General features: G+C 39.3%; 1 protein-coding gene across 2 annotated transcripts in view; it reads left to right on the forward strand.

The window, feature by feature from the left end:
- DNAJC3 (DnaJ heat shock protein family (Hsp40) member C3) overlaps positions 1 to 23,560 on the forward strand; it is a 90,607-nt gene that overhangs the window by 47,079 nt on the left and 19,968 nt on the right. For both annotated transcript variants that reach the window (XM_079903487.1, XM_079903488.1), the window contains exons 5-9: positions 3,431 to 3,583; positions 5,491 to 5,672; positions 6,112 to 6,231; positions 11,387 to 11,492; positions 11,577 to 11,697. In XM_079903487.1, the coding sequence (XP_079759613.1) occupies positions 3,431 to 3,583; positions 5,491 to 5,672; positions 6,112 to 6,231; positions 11,387 to 11,492; positions 11,577 to 11,697 (682 nt within the window). The remainder of the gene's footprint in view (positions 1 to 3,430; positions 3,584 to 5,490; positions 5,673 to 6,111; positions 6,232 to 11,386; positions 11,493 to 11,576; positions 11,698 to 23,560) is intronic.

Raw genomic sequence — 23,560 nt, forward strand, 5'->3', positions numbered from 1 at the left:
AACTTGTCAATGTGGTATATTGTGTTGATTTGCAGATGTTGAAAACTCCTTGCATCCCTGGAATAAACCCCACTTGATCATGGTGTATGAACCTTTCAGTGTGTGGAATCAGTTTGCTAGCATTTTGTGGACGATTTTTGCATCTATGTTCATTATTACGATTTTTTCTCCAAAAGATAGTGACTGTGGTTAATAAGAAATAAAGTACTGTTACAGATAGAGGTTTGGCTGAAAGAGTCAGAAATGTAAAGCACCAAAGAAAAGAAGGGATATCAAGAAACATGACAAAAGGAGGGAGGGAAATATCAGTAGGGTTCACTCTCCACGGGTAAGTATCGCAGAACATGAGAGGGCAGTTGGGAGGAGTCAGCAACCTTGGGATAAGAGTGAAAAGCTTCATCTCACTTAACCCTCTTTGAAACTCTCCTGAGTTATATGCCCTTAGTTTGTTCCTCAGATTCCTTTCTTACCTCCCTGGAAGAATCTCCCCCTCTTCTCCTCTTCCCTCCCAACCCCAAAGAAGCCCAGATGACCAGAGCTCACTCTTTCTTTCCCATTCCCATTATTTGACCATGGAGTGAGGCTGAGCCCTCCATTCTCACCCTCGAGGTTTAGGGCCTTCCCCTCCCTCACCTTCCTACAAGAAAGATTGTGTTGAAGAGAATAGACTGTAAAAGTTTGGGAGAGAAAAGATGCAAATTCCATCCAGAAGAGGCAGTCTCTAATACATTCTGTCCAAAAGGGGGCAGTAGTGTACATATAGGAAACAACTTACCAATATATATACCCCCCTCTATGTCCACTGCAGCATTATTTACAATAGCCAAGATATGGAAACAACCTAAGTGTCCATTGATGGATGAACAAATAAGGTGTAGGGGCTTCCCTGGTGGCGCAGTGGTTGAGAGTTCGCCTGCCGATGCAGGGGACACGGGTTTGTGCCCCGGTCTGGGAAGATCCCACATGCCACGGAGCGGCTAGGCCCATGAGCCATGGCCACTGAGCCTGCGCGTCTGGAGCCTGTGCTCCACAACGGGAGGGGCCACAACAGTGAGAGGCCTGTGTACTGCAAAAAAATAAAAAATAATAAAAAAATAAGATGTAGTATGTATATGCAGTGGAATACTATTCAGCTATAAAAAAAGAAATCCTTCCATTTGTGACAATATGGATGGATCTTGAGTGTATTAGGCTGAGTAAAATAAATCAGATGGAGAAAGACAAATACTGTATGATTTCACTTATGTGGAATCTAAAAAGACAAACAAATGAACAAACAAAATGAAATTTATTCATAGTTGCAGAGAATAGATTAGTGGTTACTGGAGGGGACGGGGGTTGGGAGTTGGGTATAATGGGTGAAGGGGGTCAGCTGTATAATGATGAATGGTAACTAGACTTGTGGGAGTGATCACTTGGTAGTGTATACAGATGTTGAATTATAATGCTGGATACCTGACACATCATCATCGTGGAAACAAGTTATCACTAAACATCTACTTTTACCCAGAGCAAAGTGACAGCACATACACACTTATACTCCTTCCAGCGTGGTTTATTAAAAATATTCAAGACTACCCCGAGGATGCTAAAGCAAAGACAGGTATTCCATAGCCCAAAGTAGCTTCCTTCAACTTGTAAATTCAGTCATGCAGGGAAAATCCTCCTCCATAGTGAGCTAAGGTTGCCATTTCCCAGTGACCTATGAATGCTTGGAGTCCTAGCCATTCCTTCAAAAGCCAAAGATTAAACAGACAGAAAAGAATACCTAAAATATCCAAAAAACAAAATGGAGAAATACAGTCCCTTCACCAAGAACTAATATTCCTAAGTTTTCTCATTCGGAGTATTCTCTTCTACCAGGTAGCTACTGGGGGTGTTTTTAAAACATGAGTCCACTGAAGGGGAAGCAGTGTGATCGGTCAACCGAAGGGGAGGTATTTCTAGAAATAACCTACTGGTGTCTGTACTTCACCCAAAACGGGAGCCCATTAACTACAATTTCCATCTTAGTAGGAATATTAGATTTCAGGAATTATCACATAGAAACTAATCTTAAAGAAAAATCTTTCCAAAAAATCAGTAGCTTTTTATTTATTTATTTTATTTATTTTTTTTTTGCGGTACGCGGGCCTGTCACTGTTGTGGCATCTCCCGTTGCAGAGCACAGGCTCTGGACGCGCAGGCCCATTGGCCATGGCTCACGGGCCTAGCCGCTCTGCGGCATGTGAGATCTTCCCGGACCGGGGCACGAACCTGTGTCCCCTGCATTGGCAGGCGGGCTCTCAACCACTGCGCCACCAGGGAAGCCCAAAATCAGTAGCTTTTTAATGTAGGCATCCAATTTTTCTGTGCCATTAGGCTTAAGATTTTTCCATCTGGAGGAAGAAATTGTTAAGAGTTGACTGTGCATATGAGGCCAACCTGGGGGCAGGAATGAACTGTAAGCAGACACAAGGGATTTTATTGAGGTGGCAGAAATGGTCTAAAACTGTGATAATGGTTGCATACTTTGTAAGTTTATTAAAAATCATGAAATTGCACAGTCAAAATGAGTGAATTTTATGGTATATAAGGTATACCTTGATAAAGATGTTTAATAAAAGAGTCAATGTGTGAACCTCCTAAAATCATGTCATAAGCCTTTTAAATAAGATATTACTCTCTTATTTTTCCCTGTAAAGTCTTCCTTTCTTACTATACCTCAAACTCTCTGGTATCAAATCCTTTTTATCTTATAACCTCTAAAAAACTGCCCTCTCCTTCAGTTTCCCTATGCTCTTCATTATTGTGATAAAATTATTTTATACTTAAAAATAAATACTTAAGGGGCTTCCCTGGTGGCGCAGTGGTTGAGAGTCTGCCTGCCGATGCAGGGGACACGGGTTCGTGTCCCGGTCCAGGAAGATCCCACATGCCGCGGAGTGGCTGGGTGCGTGAGCCATGGCCGAGGAGCCTGTGCTCCGCGATGGGAGAGGCCACAACAGTGAGAGGCCCGTGTACCGCAAAAAAAAAAAAAAAAAAAAAAAAACTTAAGAAATATAATTAGAAGGCAAAACACATAAAACTCAAGTTTTTCTGCAGCTATATATAAGAAAGTGAGAAAGGTGCTTTTCTTCATTCTTCTCTACCTTTTCACATTCCTAAATATATTTGCTTCCTGGGAAGTTTTGGCGACCCAACTGTTTTGACTCTAGCTCCACTGCTTGCTCTCGTGCACCGTATTGGTGGGAATAAGGATGCCTTTGCTGCTGCTTCCCACAGTGATCAGCACCAGGGGACGAGTCATTGGAGAAGCCGGTTGTGCCAGTGTCTCCTTACCCCTTTCCCCCGATGAACTTGAGTGTTTGGAAGGGTCAGATCATTGTATATTATGGTTGTTACACTCAAGAGATTGAAAACCCTGTTTAATTTCTTATTATTGTTATAGCTCAAATCAAATCCAAGTGAAAATGAAGAAAAAGAAGCCCAGTCCCAACTTATCAAATCTGATGAAATGCAGCATTTGCGTTCACAAGCACTTGATGCTTTTGAAAGTTCAGATTATATTGCTGCTATAACCTTCCTTGATAAGGTTTTAGAGGTAAGTTTTTTTTTGCTCTTGCAGCTGACATGCCTAACACTTACTGCTTTTTACTATAAGGTATGTGTATATACTTTGACATGTTATATACCACAAAAAACCTAGATAGCATAAAATCAGATTGACCCTGGGGTTTTCAGCTCCTAATTGAAAGATGGTGTTTATACAGAACAAAATTTGGGACTGAAAATTTCAGTAAATATACTGAAGGTGCTATGGAGTGGGAGTTGCATATTTTTGTACATTGCCTGCTTTGCTGTTTTCTGTTTGATTTTGCATTTTGGGGGGGCAGGGCAAAAAAACTCTAGGGGTTAGTTAATGGGGTAAAAGATGAAAGAGTTGGTTGAAGAAAAAGGAAAGATGATGTTTGGGAGGAAAGATGAGTGTTTAGAGTGAGAAGTTTCTAGGGAAGAAGGCAGGTGAAGAGTTGATAGGATCCAGAGGGTTCTAGATAGGGAAGTCTAAGTCTGCCTCAGCAAGGACTTAATGACAAAGGATGTAATGGTTTCAGAAGGAAGTCTAAAATAATATTCAAATGGAAGCAGTCATAATTCATATTTATTTATCATTTTCATAGCACTTTGTGTAGTCTAATCTTGGCAATAAACTCGATGTATGTAGAATGGCCACTTTTTGATAGTTTTATAGAGGAAATTGTGTGATATCCAGTGGAATTCACGGTTTACTAAATTATTTTGTTAATGCTTTATCAAGGAAATATAAATTTATGATTTTCACCTTCCAGTAATGAGACTATCCATCTTGACCTAGCTTGTCGTATTTAGTTTATATACAATATTGATTTAGTGAAATCAAATTGTGAAAAGTTGACATGACTTTAATACAGCTCTAAGAAATATATAAAGACACTTACACAGGTCTTATTGGTGAGCATTTGGGTTTACATTTTGAAGAATACTAGTGGTGTACTAAACATTGACAACTTTTTGATAAAATGGAAACAGTGAAGCTTCAGCCTTCTCACATTGTTTTTCTCTTTATTTTTGTGATATGCGGATTTAATTTCAAAGAGGTAACATATTTTAAAAGATCATTTAATATAGTTACTGGTAGAATAAAAATATTTTGTGAATTTAGAGCCTAGATTTTATTTTTTGAGACTAGAAATTAGAATTGTTAACTACAAAAATCCAGTTAGAAAATATTCTCTTCAAAATCAAATACAGTAGGGCTTCCCTGGTGGCACAGTGGTTAAGAATTCACCTGCCAATGCAGGGGACACGGGTTCGAGCCCTGGTCTGAGAAGATCCCACATGCTGCAGAGCAGCTGAGCTTGTGCGCAACTGCTGAGCCTGTGCTCTAGAGCCCGCGTATCACAACTACTGAAGCCCACGTGCCTAGAGCCCTTGCTTCGCAATAGGAGAGGAGAGGCCACCGCAATGAGAAGCCTGCACAACGCAGCAGAGAGTGGTCCCACTCGCCGCAACTGGAGAAAAGCCCATGTGCAGCAACGAAGACCCAACACGGCCAAAAATAAAAAATTAAATAAAATAAATAAATTTATATAAAAAAATCAAATATACTTCACTGGGAACCACCTTCTAATAGTAAATACCATGTTTTCTTACTTTCAGTGTTTTAGAATTATATAACTGAAAGGGGTAGGGAAAGGGCCTTGTTAGTACATATATCCCTTACCCCATTGGAATTTATTTAAGACATCTGTGGAGAAATTATTTTGTCACATCTCATTATTTTTGTCACATCTCATTATTTTTGTCACATCTAAATTGTATTAGACTTTTTAATATTACTTACAATATAGGAGTCATCACATTAATTGAGGATGTTTTATGTTGATAAATATGTAGATAAAATATATCAGGTGCAAGTATGAATGTGCATAATTTACTGTTTCTTTAAGTCTAGTTCTTTTGTTTCTCAAGGTTTGTGTTTGGGATGCAGAATTACGGGAACTTCGAGCTGAATGTTTTATAAAAGAAGGGGAACCTAGGAAAGCGATAAGTGACTTAAAAGCTGCATCAAAATTGAAGAATGATAATACTGAGGCATTTTATAAAATCAGCACACTGTACTATGAGCTAGGAGACCATGAACTATCTCTCAGGTCAGTTCTAGTAACATACACATCTCCTCATCTTTTTATTGTTTGCAGTAAGAGAATACTCCCATTTTCTTTTTAACTTAAATAAAATTACGGTTAAGGCCTTTTTATATATCTATAATTTTGTGTTATCTCTTAAGTTATTCTGCTTCCACATTAGTTCTTTTCATACTTCATGAAATAATAAACAGGAGGGTATTACATTTGCAGAAGCAAAATAGTGTTTGTTATATATCTCTACTTAAGTCATTTGAACTAGAATTAATAAATGTGTGTGCATAATACAATGTCGTATATAACAGTGTATGATAAATTATTGTCAGTATATTTTAATTGTTACAGACAAAAAATACCTTTTGTTGTGATTTCTATATTTAGTATGAAAAACCATTTATTGATTATTTTTACTTGGAGTATTTTCCTTTTTTTAATCCATGAACAGTGAAGTTCGTGAATGTCTTAAACTTGACCAGGATCATAAAAGGTGTTTTGCACACTATAAACAAGTCAAGAAACTTAATAAGCTGATTAAGTCAGCTGAAGAGCTCATCAAAGAAGGCAGGTAAGACTATGCTTGTGTAGAGGATCTCACCTTCCCTCATATGTCTGGTTGTGGCCACAAAAGAACAACTGAACTGCTTGCTCTTACTTCTTGCCGTTGAGGGTGGAGTATCTTAGATGGCATTGAGCCTTAGCAAAACTACAATTGTACACTTTTTGAATAAGGCAGAATATAAATAATGGTAACTACATAGTATTCTTTTTTAAATTTATTTACAATTTGTTTATTTGTTTATTTTCAGCTGTGTTGGGTCTTCACTGATGCGTGTGGGCTTTCTCTAGTTGCAGCCAGCGGGGTTGTTGTGGTGCGCGGGCTTCTCATTGCGGTGGCTTCTTTTGTTGAGAGCACAGGCTCCAGGTGCGCGGCCTCAGTAGTTGTGGCACGCGGGCTTAGTTGCTCCGCGGCATGTGGGATCTTCCAGAACCAGGGCTCAAACCCGTGTCCTGGCAGACGGATTCTTACCACTGTGCCACCAGGGAAGTCCCTGCATAATATTCTTACCAGCAGATTTATTTTATATTTCACCAACTATTTACTGAATTTTTCCTGTATCAGGAACTGACTATGTACTGGGGGGTGCAGAAATGAATATGAATAGTAGTGTTTGGTCTTAAGACGCTGGTAGTTTAGTGTGGGAGACAGGCACATAAATTGATTATTAAAAGGTAATATACATCTAGAGTGATAGCGATGTATACAGAGTATGCAGACATTTCCTCTCAGTACAGGATTCTGGGTTAACAGTTCTTTTGTTACAGCAGCTGAAAAATATTGTGCCATTTCTTTCTGGCTTCCATGGTTCCTGATGAGAAATCCATTGTCATTCTAATTGTTTTTTCCCTAAAGATAAGGAGTTATTTTCCTCTGACTGCTTTTCAGATTATTTCCTTGTCTTTAGTTTTCAGAAGTTTAATTATGATATATCTCAGCATGGATTTCTTTGTGTTTATCCTGTTTGGCGTATCCTTAGCTTCTAGAATATGTAGGTTTATGTCTCTTGTCAAATTTTGGGAAGTTTCCAGCCATTATTTCTGGGAATACTTTTTCAGCCCTGCCCTCTCTCTATTTTCCTTCTTAGACTCTAATTAACATAAATGTTAGAGTTTTTGTTTTAGCCCTACAGTCCCTGAGGCTCTGTTTATTTTTCTTTTTCAGTTCATTTTCTCTGTTGTTCAGATTTGGTAATTTCTATTCTTCCAATTCACTGATTCTTTTCTCTGTCCCCTACATTCTGCTCTTGAGCACATGTGGTGAGCAATTTATTTCAGTTTTTATACTTTTCAGTTCTAAAAATTCTATTTGGAATGTTCGTATCTTCTATTTCTTTGCTGAGACTTTCCATTTCTTTGCTGAGGCATTCTATTTTTTCATTTGCTCTAAGCATGTTTGTTAATTGCTGCTTTTTTCATGGCTGCTTTAACATCTCTGTCCTCTTGGTGTTGGTTTGAGATCTTCCTGTTTCTTGGTATGATGATTAGTTTGTTTTTTTGCGGTACACGGGCCTCTCATTGTTGTGGCCTCTCCCATTGCGGAGCACAGGCTCCAGATGTGCAGGCTCAGCGGCCATGGCTCACGGGCCCAGCCACTCCGTGGCATGTGGGATCTTCCCAGACTGGGGTACGAACCCGTGTCCCCTGCATCGGCAGGTGGACCCCCAACCACTGCGCCACCAGGGAAGCCCTGATGATTAGTTTTTAATTGAAACCTGAATATGTTCATTTTATAAGATACTGTATTTTATTTAAATCTTCTGTTTTGGGTGGCTTTTCCTGACATTGTTCCAGCAAAGTGAGCATGAGGGCCTGGGGGGTAGGCACAACCTCGTTAACTGCCAGATTGAGGTAGAAGTTTCCCACTTGGCCTTCATTGCTATTCGAGGTGTGGGATTGTCACTACTGCTTGGTGTGGGTAAGAGTTTTGGGGACTCAGTTCTGGCCATGGATGAAAGTTCTGGCTCCCAACGTGGCATTCTCCGACACCACCTTGCTTGGGTGTGGACACACCTCATTACAGGCTCACCAGGGAAGAAGTCTAGGCTCTCCAGTTGACCTGCTGATATTGGTGGGGGTGGGATCATAATTTTCTTGTCTCCCCCTTTCTTAGTCTTTTCATATTAAAAAAAAGGACATACAATGTCCAGGATATTTACACAGGTATCTAGGTAGAGGAATTGGGGAAGGTACATCTACTCCACCTTTCCAGAAGCTACCTTTTTTTGTTTTTTTAAAGTGAAGTGCATTATTTTCTAATTGAACTTTTAATTTCTAATTGTAGTTTCACACATAGTTTTAAGAAATAGAGCGAGGTCTCACATACTCTGTATAATTTCCTACAATTGTACCATCTTGGAAATCTATAGAACAGTATCCCAACTAGGATTTTGACATTGATGTCTAGCTTTTGCTTTAAGTTTTGTATTTAAACCTATATTTTAATACAGTGGCATTTAAATTTGAAGATTGCAGCACTTTGGGAATAATGTGCCACAATGGCATGTAAATGCAGCTTGCGTTGGGTGGGCCAAAAAGTGCCTTCGGTTTTTTAACTAAAAATAAAAGACACATTTTTCATTTTCACCAAGAACGTTATTGAACAACGTATTCACCCTTTTTTTCCACTACCTTCTGCCATTTTTCAGGCAACGTCATAATTCCATCTACCAAAACCTTTTTATCTTTTTGAGCAAAGAACTGTTCCAGGTGCCTTTTACAGTCTTCCAGGAAATTGAAATTTTTTCTGTTAACAGAATTTTGTAAAGACCGGAATAAATGAAAATCTGAAGGTGCAATGTCTGGTGAATATGGTGGATGAATCAGGACTTCCCAGCCAAGCTGTAACAGTTTTTGCCTGGTCATCAAAGAAACATATGCGGTCTTGTGTTATCCTGATGGAAGATTATGTGTTTTCTGTTGATTAATTCTGGATGCTTTTCGTGGAGTGCTGCTTTCAGTTGGTCTAATTGGGAGCAGTACTTGTTGGAATTAATCGTTTGGTTTTCCAGAAGGAGCTCATAATAGAGGACTCCCTTCCAATCCCACCGTATACACAACATCATCTTCTTTGGATGAAGACGGGCCTTTGGTGTAGTTGGTGGTGATGCATTTCGCTTGCCCCACGATCTCTTCCGTTCCACATTACTGTACAGTATCCACTTTTCATCGCCCGTCACAATTTGTTTTAAAAATGGAACGTTTTCATTACGTTTCAGTTGAGAATTGCATGTGGAAATATGGTCAAGAAGGTTTTTTTCGCTTAACTTACGTGGAACCGAAACATCAAAGTGATTCATACAACCAAGCTGGTGCAAACGATTTTCAACATTTGATTTGGATATTTTGAGTATGTTGGCTATCTCCCGCATGGTATAATGTTGACTGCTCTCAGTTTTTGTTTCTATTTGATCGCTGTCAACTTCAACTGGTCTACCCGACCGTGGAGCATCATCCAGTGAGAAATCTCCAGCATGAAACTTCGCAAACCACTTTTGACATGTTCAGTCGGTCACAGCACCTTCTCCATACACTGCACAAAACTTTTTGTGCATTTCAGTTGCATTTTTACCTTTCTTGAAATAATAAAGCATAATATGCTGAAAATGTTGCTTTTTTTCTTCCATCTTCAACATTAAAATGGCTACACAAAAATTCACCTTTTTTTTTTTTTTTTTTTTTTTGGCGGTACGCGGGCCTCTCACTGTTGTGGCCTCTCCCGTTGCGGAGCACAGGCTCCGGACGCACAGGCTCAGTGGCCATGGCTCGCGGGGCCCAGCTGCTCCGCGGCATGTGGGATATTGCCGGACCAGGGCACGAACCCGTATCCCCTGCATCGGCAGGCGGACTCTCAACCATTGTGCCACCAGGGAAGCCCACCAATTTTGATCTTTTTTTAAATGCACACTGATATGACAGCTGTCACATACAGTCTAACATAATTGTTTCAAATGAAGTTAAAGACAACTAAGTGCTACTAGAGCCATCTATGGAAAAAACTGAACGAACCTTTTGGCCAACCCAACAGTTTGCCATTAATGAGGAGAGTAACAATGCATAACATGACTAGTACTTTCCACCGGTTTAAAAAAATGCTGAAATAGCTTTTATTGTTCTTAGAAAGCTAGTAATGTTGGGAATTTAAGCAGGTTTCTTGTCCGCGGAGTAACTAAGCCTGTGCGCCACAACTACTGAGCCCGCGTGCCACAACTACTGAAGCCCGTGTGCCTAGAGCCCATGCTCCTCAACAAGAGAAGCCACTGCAATGAGAAGCCCGCACACCGCAATGAAGAATAGCCCCCGCTCGCCACAGCTAGAGAAAAGTCCACGTGTGGCAACGAAGACCCAATGCAGCCAAAAATAAATAAAATTTTAAAAAAAAAGGTTACCTACTGTATGATTACATTTATATAGCATTCATGAAATAAAATTATAGAGGTGGTAAACAGATGAGAAATTGCTGAGGGTTAGGGAGCAGGATGATGTGTAACTATAAAGGGATGGCATGAAGGAACCTTACAGAGGTGGAGTAGAGCTGTATCTTCATTGTGGTGATGGTTACACGAATCTACACATGTGATATAACTATATAAAACTACGTATACTCACACACACATACATATACACACACAACTAAGTGAGTAGAAAACTGTTGAAATCTCCAAAAAAAATAAAAAGCAGGTTTCTTCTGCAAGGAATTACAATGTACTTAGATTTGAATATTGATATTTGTTATATAAAATAACATGTAATGGGCGCTGTTATTTCATCAAAGTGTGTAGTAACTAAGAAAGAAAACCTGATCTCTGTTTTGCTGAAAGTATAAGCCTTGTATAGTCGGACTTTAACAAAGTGTTTTCCTCAGTTTCAAAATCATGAGCACTTTTCTGTAGAGAATTCATCATTTGGTTTGATGGGTACTCACAGGTATGCTTTGATTTATCCAGATACATTTTCTGTGGTCATGTGTGTTATCTCCCAACTCTTAATTGCAGAGAGAACCTTCCTTGCTACTGTAGATTAATAAGGTAGAAGCAGTCTTTGAAGGGATGTGCTCATTCAGGTCAATTGATTTAAGTAACATATAGTGAAGAATAGAGGGTCGTTTCTTTAGCTCTGGAAATAGAATTTCATTTTTTACTCATCATGATTTGCTCATTTAACAGATACACAGATGCGACCAGCAAATATGAATCTGTCATGAAAACAGAGCCAAGTGTTTCTGAGTATACAATTCGTTCAAAAGAAAGGATTTGCCACTGCTTTTCGAAGGTAACTGTTGACTCACTCCCAGAATTGTAAAAACTTGACATTGTGGAAAACAACTATAAATTCTTTTCTCACACTTACTTTTAGGATGAGAAGCCTGTTGAAGCTATTCGAGTGTGTTCGGAAGTTTTACAGATGGAACCTGACAATGTGAACGCTCTGAAAGACCGAGCAGAGGCCTATTTAATAGAAGAGATGTACGATGAAGGTAAATCTTTGAGGAATTTGATTTGCGATACCTAAAAGTTGTTATATGTGCAATTAGCACCTGTTTAACATCCTTTTGTTTAGAACAAGTTTACCAGAGTACCTGGAAATGTTGGCAATTTTAGAAAAATGGCAGAGAACCTGAAAATTATTCTTTCTTGGTGGAACATGAAAACTATACCATATAAGGAAAGAGTTCTGCTGTTGACACCAGTACAGTGGAATATAAAAATAAAAATTTTAACTTTCTTTGTTGGAGACAAGTTAGAAAAGATATATAACAAGGTAGAAAATTTAAATTATAGATCTCATATCATCCAGAGGTAATCACTGCTTGTTTTGGATTTACACCTTTCAGACTTTATGCATATGTATGAGTGTGTATTTTATGCATACATATTCTACGCATGTATGCAGTATATATATTCTACCTACAGCAGACATACATGTGACATATATGCGTAAATATAAAATGATCCTCTGTGACCCCTAAGCTGTTTAGTAAATGTTAGGATACCTGCTTACCGAACTTTGTTCAAGTTGAAGTAGCAGAGAGAGAGATTCCTGCTAGATGTTGTAAGGACCTTGAATAAAGGCAGTGGCCTATTTTTGGAAGATAACTAAGGGAAATACAGTAATTGTATAGAATCCTTTCATATATATATATATATATATATATTTTTTTTTTTTATCTTTCATATATTTTGTTTTGTGATCTTTTTCATGTGACATTATGCTATAAACATTTAAATGAGATGATTTTGAAAAGAAGTGAGTCTTAGAGCCCTTAATGAAAAGTTTTTGTTTCAAATCAAGTAAAGCGTTTTGTTTTCTTTATTTATTTTTAACATCTTTATTGGAGTATAATTGCTTTACAATGGTGTGTTAGTTTCTGCTTTATAACAAAGTGAATCAGCTATACATATACTTATATCCCCATATCTCCTTCCTCTTGCGTCTCCCTCCCACCCTCCCTATCCCACCCCTCGAGGTGGTCACAAAGCACCGAGCTGATCTCAATGTGCTATGCGGCTGCTTCCCAGTAGCTATCTAGTTTACATTTGGTAGTGTATATATGTCTATGCCACTCTCTCACTTTGTCACAGCTTACCCTTCTCCCTCCCCATATCCTCAAGTCCATACTCTATGTCTGTGTCTTTATTCCTGTTATGCCCCTAGGTTCTTCAGAACCATTTTGTTTTTTTTTTAGATTTCCATATATATGTGTTAGCATACGGTATTTTTTTTTTCTCTTTCTGACTTACTTCACTCTGTATGACAGTCTCTAGGTCCATCCACCTCACTACAAATAACTCAATTTCATTTCTTTCTATGGCTGAGTAATACTCCATTGTATATATGTGCCATATCTTCTTTATCCACTCATCTGTCGATGGACACTTAGGTTGCTTCCAAGTCCTGGCTATTGTAAACAGTGCTGTAATGAACATTGTGGTACATGACTCTTTTTGAATTATGGTTTACTCAGGGTATATGCCCAGTAGTAGGATTGCTGGGTCGCATGGTAGTTCTATTATTAGTTTTTTTAAGGAACCTCCATACTGTTCTTCATAGTGGCTGTATCAGTTTATATTCCCACCAGCAGTGTAAGAGGATTCCCTTTTCTCCACACCCTCTCCAGCATGTATTGTTTGTCGATTTTTTGATGGGCATTCTGATTGGTATGAGGTGATACCTCACTGTAGTTTTGATTTTCATTTCTCTAATGATTAGTGATGTTGAGCATCCTTTCATGTGTTTGTTGGATATCTGTATATCTTCTTTGGAGAAATGTCTATTTAGGTCTTCTGCCCATTTTTGGATTGGGTTGTTTGTTTTTTTTGATATTGAGCTGCACGAGCTGCTTATAAATTTTGGAGATTAATCCTCTGTCAGTTCCTTCATTTGCAAATATTTCCTGCCATTCTGAGGGTTGCCTTGCATCCCGTTTATGGTTTCCTTTGCTGTGCAAAAACTTTTAAGTTTCATTAGGTTCCATTTGTCTATTTTTTTCCATTTTTCTAGGAGGTGGGTCAAAAAGGATCTTGCTGTGATTTATGTCATAGAGTGTTCTGCCTATGTTTTCCTCTAAGAGTTTTATAGTGTCTGGCCTTACATTTAGGTCTTTAATCCATTTTGAGTTTATTTTTGTGTATGGTGTGAGGGAATGTTCTAATTTCATTCTTTTACATGTAGCTGTCCAGTTTGCCCAGCACCACTTATTGAAGAGGCTGTCTTTTCTCCATTGTATATCCTTGCCTCCTTTATCAAAGATAAGGTGACCGTATGTTCGTGCGTTTATCTCTGGGCTTTCTATCCTATTCCATTGATCCATATTTCTGTTTTTGTGCCAGTACCATACTGTCTTGATTACTGTAGCTTTGTAGTATATTCTGCAGTCAGGAAGCCTGATTCCTCCAGCTCTGTTTTTTCCTCAAGATTGCTTTGGCTATTCGTGGTCTTTTGTGTTTCCATACAAATTGTGCACTTTTTTGTTCTAGTTCTGTGAAAAATGCCATTGGTAGTTTGATAGGGATTGCATTGAATCTATAGATTACTTTGTGTAGTATAGTCATTTTCAGAATGTTGATCCTTCCAGTCCAAGAACATGGTCTATCTCTCCATCTGTTTGTATCCTCTTTAATTTCTTTCATCAGTGTCTTATAATTTTCTGCATACAGGTCTTTTGTCTCCTTAGGTAGCTGTATTCCTAGGTATTTTATTCTTTTCGTTGCAGTGGTAAATGGGAGTGTTTCCTTAATTTCTCTTTCAGATTTTTATCATTAGTGTATAGGAATGCAAGAGATTTCTGGGCATTAATTTTGTATCCTGCTCCTTTACCAAATTCATTGATTGGCTCTAGTAGTTTTCTGGTAGCATCTTTAGGATTCTCTATGTATAGTATCATGTCATCTGCAAACAGTGACAGCTTTACATCTTCTTTTCTGATTTGGATTCCTTTTATTTCTTTTTCTTCTCTGATTGCTGTGGCTAAAACTTCCAAAACTATGTTGAATAATAGTGGTGAGACTGGACAACCTTGTCTGGTTCCTGATCTTACAGGAAATGGTTTCAGTTTTTCACCACTGAGAACAATGTTGGCTGTGGGTTTGTCATATATGGCCTTTATTATGTTGAGGTAAATTCCCTCTATGCCTACTTTCTGGAGGGTTTTTTATCATAAATGGGTGTTGAATTTTGCCAAAAGCTTTTTCTGCATCTTTTGAGATGATCATATGGTTTTTCTACTTCAATTTGTTAATATGGAGTATTGCATTGATTGATCTGCATATATTGAAGAATCCTTGCACTCCTGGGATAAACCCCACTTGATCATGGTGTGTGAGCCTTTTCATGTGCTACTGGATTCCGTTTGCTAGTATTTTGTTGAGGATTTCTGCATCTATTTTCATCAGTGATATTGGCCTGTAGTTTTCTTTCTCTGTGACATCTTTGTCTGGTTTTGGTATCAGGGTGATGGTGGCCTCGTAGAATGAGTTTGGGAGTGTTCCTCCCTCTGCTATATTTTGGAAGAGTTTGAGAAGGATAGGTGTTAGCTCTTCTCTAAATGTTTGATAGAATTCGCCTGTGAAGCCATCTTGTCCTGGGCTTTTGTTTGTTGGAAGATTTTTAATCAGTTTCAACTTCAGTGCTTGTGATTTGTCTGTTTATATTTTCTGTTTTTCCTGGTTCAGTCTCGGAAGGTTGTGCTTTTCTAAGAATTTGTCCATTCCTTCCAGGTTGTACATTTTATTGGCATATAGTTGCTTGTATTAAACTCTCATGATCCTTTGTATTTCTGCAGTGTCAGTTGTTACTTCTCCTTTTTTATTTCTAATTCTAGTGATTTGAGTCTTCTCCCTTTTTTTCTTGGTGAGTCTGGCTAATGGTTTATGAACTTTGTTTATCTTCTCAAAGAACCAGCTTTAGTTTTATTGATCTTTGCTATTGTTTCCTTCATTTGTTTTTTCATTTATTTCTGATCTGATCTTTATGATTTGTTTCCTTCGCCTAACTTTGGCGTTTTTTTGTTCTTCTTTCTCTAATTGCTTTAGGTGTAAGGTTAGGTTGTTTATTTGAGATGTTTCTTGTTTTCTTGAGGTAGGATTGTATTGCTATAAACTTTACTCTTAGAACTGCTTTTGCTGCATCCTATGGGTTTTGGGTCATTGTGCTTTCATTATCATTTGTTTCTAGGTACCTTTTGATTTCCCCTTTGATTTCTTCAGTGATCTGTTGGTTATTTAGTAGTGTATTGTTTAGCCTCCATGTATTTGTATTTTTTACAGATTTTTTCCTGTAATTGATATCTAATCTTATAGCGTTGTGGTCGGAAAAGACACTTGATACGATTTCAATTTTCTTAAATTTACCAAGGCTTGATTTGTGACCCAAGATATGATCTATCCTGGAGAATGTACCATGAGCACTTGAGAAGAAAGTGTATTCTGTTGTTTTTGGATGGAATGTCCTATAAATATCAATTAGGTCCATCTTTTTTTAATGTATCATTTAAAGTTTGTGTTTCCTTATTTATTTTCATTTTGGATGATCTGTCCATTGGTGAAAGTGGGGTGTTTAATTCCCCTACTATTAATTGTGTTACTGTCAATATCCCCTTTTATGGCTGTTAGCATTTGCCTTATGTATTGAGATGCTCTTATATTGGATTCATAAGTGTTTACAATTGTTATATCTTCTTCTTGAATTGATCCTTTCTTGAATTGATCCCAAAGTGTCCTTCTTTGTCTCTCGTAATAGTCTTTATTTTAAAGTCTATTTTGTCTGATACGAGATTTGCTACTCCAGCTTTATTTTGATTTCCATTTGTGTGGAATATCGTTTTCCATCCCCTCACTTTCAGTCTGTATGTGTCCCTAGGTCTGAAGTTGGTCTCTTGTAGACAGCATATATATGGGTCTTTTTTTGTATCCCTTCAGCCAGTCAGTGTCTTTTGGTTGGAGCATTTAATCCATTTACATTTAAGGTAGTTATTGATATGTGTGTTCCTATTACCATTTTCTTAATTGTTTTGGGTTTGTTATTGTAGGTCTTTTCCTTCTCTTGTGTTTCCTACCTAGAGCAGTTCCTTTAGCATTTGTTGTAAAGCTGGTGTGGTGGTGTTGAATTCTCTTAGCTTTTGCTTGTCAATAAAGGTTTTAAGTTTTCTGTCGAATCTGAATGAGATCCTGCTGGGTAGAGTAATGTTGGTTGTAGGTTTTTCCATTTCATCACTTTTAATATGTCTTGCCACTCCCTTCTGGCTTGCAGAGTTTCTGCTGAAAGATCAGTTGTTAACCATATGGGGATTCCCAGGTATGTTATTTGATGTTTTTCCCTTGCTGCTTTTTTTTTCTTTCTTTCTTTTTTTTTTTTTGCGGTACACGGGCCTCTCACTGTTGTGGCCTCTCCCGTTGCGGAGCACAGGCTCCGGACGCACAGGCTCAGCAACCATGGCTCACGGGCCCAGCTGCTCCGCGGCATGTGGGATCTTCCCGGACCGGGGCACGAACCCGTGTCCCCTGCATCGGCAGGCAGACTCTCAACCACTGCGCCACCAGGGAAGCCCTTCCCTTGCTACTTTTAATATTTTTTGTTTGTATTTAGTTTTTGATAGTTTGATTAATATGTGTCTTGGAGTGTTTCCCCTTGGGTTTATCCTGTTTGGGACTCTCTGTGCTTCCTGGACTTGATTGACTATTTTTTTTCCCCATATTAGGGAATTTTTCAACTATAATCTCTTCAAATTAAATGTTTTCTCAGTCTCTTTCTTTTTCTCGGACTCTTATAATTCAAATGTTGGTGCATTTATTGTTGTCCCAGAGGTCCCTGAGACTCTACTCAATTCTTTTCATTCTTATTTCTGTATTCTGCTCTGCAGTAGTTATTTCCACTATTTTATCTTCCAGGTCACTTATCCATTCTTCTGTCTCAGTTATTCTGCTATTGATTCTTTCTAGAGATTTTTTTTTTTTTTTTTTTTTTTTTGCTATACGCGGGCCTCTCACTGTTGTGGCCTCTCCCATTGCAGAGCACAGGCTCCAGACGCGCAGGCTCAGCGGCCATGGCTCATGGGCCCAGCCGCTCCGTGGCATGAGGGATCTTCCTGGACCAGGGCACGAACCCGTGTCCCCTGCATCGGCAGGCGGACTCTCAACCACTGCGCCACCAGGGAAGCCCCTAGAGAAGTTTTAATTTCATTTATTGTGTTGTTCATCAGTGTTTGTTTGCTCTCTAGTTCTTCTAGGTCCTTGTTAAACGTTTTTTATATTTTCTCCTTTCCATTTCCAAGATTTTGGATCATCTTTACTATCATTACTCTGAATTCTTTTTCAGGTAGACTGCCTATTTCCTTTTCATTTGCTAGGTCTGGTGCGTTTTTACTTTTCTTCTTTATCTGCTGTGTGTTCCTCTGTCTTCCCATTTTGCTTAACTGACTGTGTTTGGGGGTTTCCTTTTCACAGGCTGCAGGTTCGTAGTTCCTGTGTTTTTTTTGGTGTCTGCCCCCAGTGGCTAAGGTTGGTTCAGTGGGTTGTGTAGGCCTCCTGGTGGAGGGGACTGGTTCTTGCGTTCTGGTGGATGAGGCTGGATCTTGTCTTTCTGGTGGGCAGGACCACATCCAGTGGTGTGTTTTGGGGTGTCTGTGACCTTATTATGATTTTAGACAGCCTCTCTGCCAGTGGGTGGGGTTTTGTTTCTGTCTTGCTAGTTGTTTGGCATAGGGTGTCCAGCACTGGAGCTTGCTGGTTATTGAGTGGAGTTGGGTCTTAGCTCTGAGATGGAGATCTCTTGGAGAGCTTTTGCTGTTTGATATTATGTGGAGCCGGGAGGTCTCTCATGGACCAGTGTCCTGAACTCGGCTCTCCCACCTCAGAGGCACAGGCCTGACACCTGGCCGTAGCACGAAGACCCGGCCGGAGCATGAAGACCCTGTCAGCCACACGGATGGCTGGCAGGTTGGTACTAACTGTTGGCAGGCGGCCTCAGTTCCTCTTAGACCACTCCATACGGCTGCTTGAGTGTCCTCACAGAATGGTAGCTGGATTCTGCTTGAAGGGAGATAAGTAAGGGGTGACCCAGAGCCGAGTGCGTGTATTGGTGGTGGTGCCGGAGCAGGGGTTAGAGAGCAAGTAAAGCATTTTAAATCAAAACCAGTAAGTGTATTTTTCTGGTGAAACTTGGTTTGTGATACTCTTTTTTCTTTTCCACAATTAATTGCTGCATATTTATTTAATGAAGTTTGCAGCTATTTTTTTTTTTTTTTGTGGTACGCGGGCCTCTCACTGTTGTGGCCTCTCCCATTGTGGAGCACAGGCTCCGGACGCGCAGGCTCAGCGGCCATGGCTCACGGGCCCAGTGGCTCCGCGGTATGTGGGGTCTTCCTGCACCGGGGCACGAACCCGTGTCCCCTGCATCAGCAGGCGGACTCAACCACTGCGCCACCAGGGAAACCCACATTTAATATTTTTATTAATTTCCATGAGAAGAGGTACAACATTGGCAATGTTTATATATATATTTTCCACATACACGCACTGTATTTTATTTTTACAAGAGATAAATAAACTGACACCAAGCATTGTAAGTGGATGACCACAACAAAAGCAACGATTGCAGTTACCAAACACGAAACACACTCATAATGTCGTAATATTGACATTCAGTCCAGTAATCCTCCACTGTAACAGCTCCTTTACTTTGCAGTGAAAATTGATTTGTGTATTTTTTGCCTGAGTCCTTGGGGGATTTTTTTTTTTTATTCAAACAAAGTCACAAAAATTATAATCATCCTCATCAGTTCACTCAGTCCCATGTAATTAATTTTTTTTCATCTTGATCTTTTGTTAGCACTTTTATGAATTCATCAGTTTTCCATTAGAGATCTGAAAATGCTTATTCATTCAGTTCAGCAGTATAGTCAGTTACCAGAAACCTGTTCTTGTCAGTCTTTTCCATGAATTCCTTGAAGATGAAACCCTTTTATAGGAACATTTTTGCAAAAGCATGAGAGTACACCCAGAACTCTGTAAATGACAAGAGACTTAAAAATGACCACAGTTAAAGATTTGATGAAAGTTCATAATAATGCAATTGACAAGGAAATTTAGTTATTTCTGAGATATACATTTTAAAGTAATAACTGGAATTATGACTTATAGCATTATACCAGAACATATAAGATTTTTAGAAATTTCATGTAATGTCTGAAACATTTATATTAACATATTTCCATACAAATAACCTAAAGAAAGTTTAGTATTAGTTGTTTTTGTTTGTTTTTTTATACTGCAGGTTCTTATTAGTCATCAGTTTTATACACATCAGTGTATATATGTCAATCCCAGTCGCCCAGTTCAGCACACCCCCATCTCCACCCCACCATGGTTTTCACCCCTTGGTGTCCATACGTTTGTTCTCTACATCTGTGTCTCAACTTCTGTGCAGCTATTTTAAATGTAGTAAGAATGCATTGCAGCAATGATAAAACCTATACTAAGATACAGATAACTACACTTATAATTGAGAAAGGTTTGTGGTACTCATTTTTAAGGCAAACTGATCATTTACTTTTTTCCTGCTTTAATTTAAAAAGAATCTTGCTTCTAAATGGTTTCCTGGGAGTGTTGACAACTCTGGTTGCACTGTGGGACATTTGTATACTATAGTCTTTGAGGTCTGATTGAGGCTTGAAATGTATGCGATCAAAATGATGAGCTTTCAGAGCCACAAGAATGCATCAGTAAGGCATGTGGTCTACATAGATTCCTTTCGCATACTTGCTCTTTTCACTTTTGAGCTCCTAGATGGCTATATTCTAGGATTTTGCATTCCAGTTAGTTATTGGAATGCTTCATCAAAGTGTACTTTTCTTATCTGTATGTGAACCCTCAGCTCTAACTGTGAAATCAGCGACGCTGCAGAAGAATTTAAGCTTAGCTGTTAAGAAAAAAGGGTTAAGGGACTTCCCTGTTGGCACAGTGGTTAAGAATCCGCTTGCCAATGCAGGAGACAGGGGTTTGAGTCCTGGTCTGGGAAGATCCCACATGCCGCAGAGCAACTAAGCCCGTGTGCCACAACTACTGAGCCTGCGCTCTAGAGCCCACGAGCCACAACTACTGAGCTGCGTGCCACAACTACTGAAGCCCGTGTGCCTAGAGCCCGTGTTCCACAACAAGAGAAGCCACCGCAATGAGAAGCCTGCACACTGCAACGAAGAGTAGCCCCTGCTTGCCGCAACTAGAGAAAGCCCACGCTCAGCAACGAAGACCCAATGCAGCCAAAAATAAATAAATTAAAAAATAAAACTCGTAGGCTGCTAAATATAAGTTGAAAGATGCCTTTGTATCTTTTTACTTTTATTATTATTTTTTTTTTTTGCGGTACGTGGGCCTCTCACTGTTGTGGCCTCTCCTGTAGCGGAGCACAGGCTCCGGACGCGCAGGCTCAGCGGCCATGGCTCACAGGCCTAGCCGCTCCGCAGCATGTGGGATCTTCCTGGACCGGGGCACGAACCTGTGTCCCCTGCATTGGCAGGCGGACTCTCAACCACTGCCACCAGGGAAGCCCAAGATGCCTTTGTATCTTGAATATTAAACCAACTTCAGTTTTTAGAGAAATTTGACAGCTTAATTCTTGAAGAAAAAGATGCTTAATACTAATTTTTTTTTTTTTTTTTTCCGGTACGCGGGCCTCTCACCGCTGCGGCCTCTCGCGTTGCGGAGCACAGGCTCCGGACACTCAGGCTCAGCGGCCATGGCTCACAGGGCCCAGCCGCTCCGCGGCACGTGGGATCCGCCCGGACCGGGGCACGAACCCGTGTCCCCTGCATCCGCAGGCGGACTCTCAACCACTGCGCCACCAGGGAAGCCCCTTAATACTGATTTAATAGAATAGGTCTGTCTTTGAAGTCTATTTTAGCATTTAAAAATTTTAAAAACATAGGAGTTTATTCTGTGTCTTTCTGGGGAGTTTAGATTGTGCATTGCAGGATCTTTCTGAATTATGGTTTTAGAAGAATAAAATGGTTGTTTAGTCACAACTATGAAAATCAAGCAACCTCATGGAGAGAGAGACAGTGGGTTGCTAGGTCTTTTATTTTGGGTTGGGGGCTGGGTAGGGTGTAAGTTTGTATAGTTGAAACTGAAAGGCGTTACTTGAGTTGTTTGGATTTGAATCAGAGGTTTAGTAAATGATGTTAACTGAGTAGTAATCTTACTTAAAGGTGAAATAATATGTTGAAGTCCTGAGTTAATATATGAAGCCTTTCTGTATTATGTTTGCTGGTTTTACTTTTTTTTCAATCAGCAGTTTAAAATGATGGTAGGTATATAATGGATGAAGAAAAAATAGGTTTAGATTAGTGAATAATGGAACATGGAGGTTTATTAATTTGGAGCTTATGATAGAATGATCCGGAAAGATATTAGGGGATTCTGCTTACTAGAACATGACTGTACAAATACCTCTTCAACCCACCTTTCAGTTCTTCTGGATATATACCCAGAAGTGAAATTGCTGGATCATAAAGTAATTTTAATTTTTTGAAGAACCACCACATTGCTTTATCCATAGTGGTCGTACTATTTTGCATTCCCACCAGCAGTGTTGCAAGGGTTCCAGTTTCTCTCTGTCCTCCTCAACACATTTTCTGTTTTTTTGTTTGTTTGTTTTTTCTTTAATAGTAGGCATTCTAATGGATGTGAAGTGATATCTAGTGCTTTTGATTTGCATTACCCTTATGATTAGTGATGTTGAACATCTTTTCATATGCTTGTTGGCCATTTGTATATCTTTGGAGTGTGCCGTTTATTTTTGCCCTGTGATTTCAATCAAGTAACTTAGCCTGTTATGTTTTACTTTCCTTATCTGTAAGATAGGAATGAGAATAGTACCTATTACATAGGACTGTTGTGACAGTTAAAGAAGATGATGCTCAGAAAGTGATGCTTATTAGTACAGTGCTCCTAGTAAATGGTTTCCATTGTACTCATTTTTAGATAGTTGTTTGGAACTTGCATTGACTTTTGTATACAAATGGTACTTAGTGGGGTAGCTAGCTTCTAGGTCTGACCTATGACTGCTGTATTAACTCCATTTGACACGGCTTTTATTTTAGTATTACTAATAGTATCCAGAATATCCAGATACTAACAGTATCTTCTATTCTGAGAATAGGAACCAACTAGCATTTTTTTCTGGATGAAGGGGCAGCCTGGGCCAAATTGTGAAATAGACGTATTTTATCTTTGACGTCCTATGATGTTCTGTAACCAGATTCTTGTGCCTTCTTGCTTATTCTAGGACTCTGCCTAGTGATGCTAAGTCCTCCCTGGTCCACAAAAGTATTCTGTGTTCAAAGTTCATACCACCTCCTTGCTTCAGCATTCTTAGGCCCCCAAAACAGCTGTATTTTAGGAAAAGTGGCCAAATTTAAGATATTTGTATAAAACACTGGTAGATTTCTGTGCCTTGTGATATAAGCATAAACTGGAATTTAACCCTAAAGAATATCAGATTAATGGAATTTCAGGCAAGTGTCTACGATAGCACACACATTGGGCAGCATGGCGGTCAGGTATGGGGCTATGGGGCTCATCCCTAGGCAGGAAGGAGACCATGTTTTTCTGAGTGGATCAGATTTCTCATGGCTGCTTCTTTTTTCAAGTTTGTCGGCCAGGGGTCCTTGGCTCCTGATTTAGGGAGGAGAAGTGGAAGAGGTTGGTCTTTATTGGAAAATGCTGGCTCTATTTAGGATCATACCTAAAGTTGGGAGGCTGCTTATATATTGATATTTTTACACACCAGTCATAACCATGGACAAGTAATCAGAATCTTGAAAGCAGTTATTTCTGAAACTCAAATCT

Source organism: Stenella coeruleoalba (genome assembly GCF_951394435.1).
Source record: "Stenella coeruleoalba genome assembly, chromosome: 18".
NCBI lineage: Eukaryota > Metazoa > Chordata > Mammalia > Artiodactyla > Delphinidae > Stenella > Stenella coeruleoalba.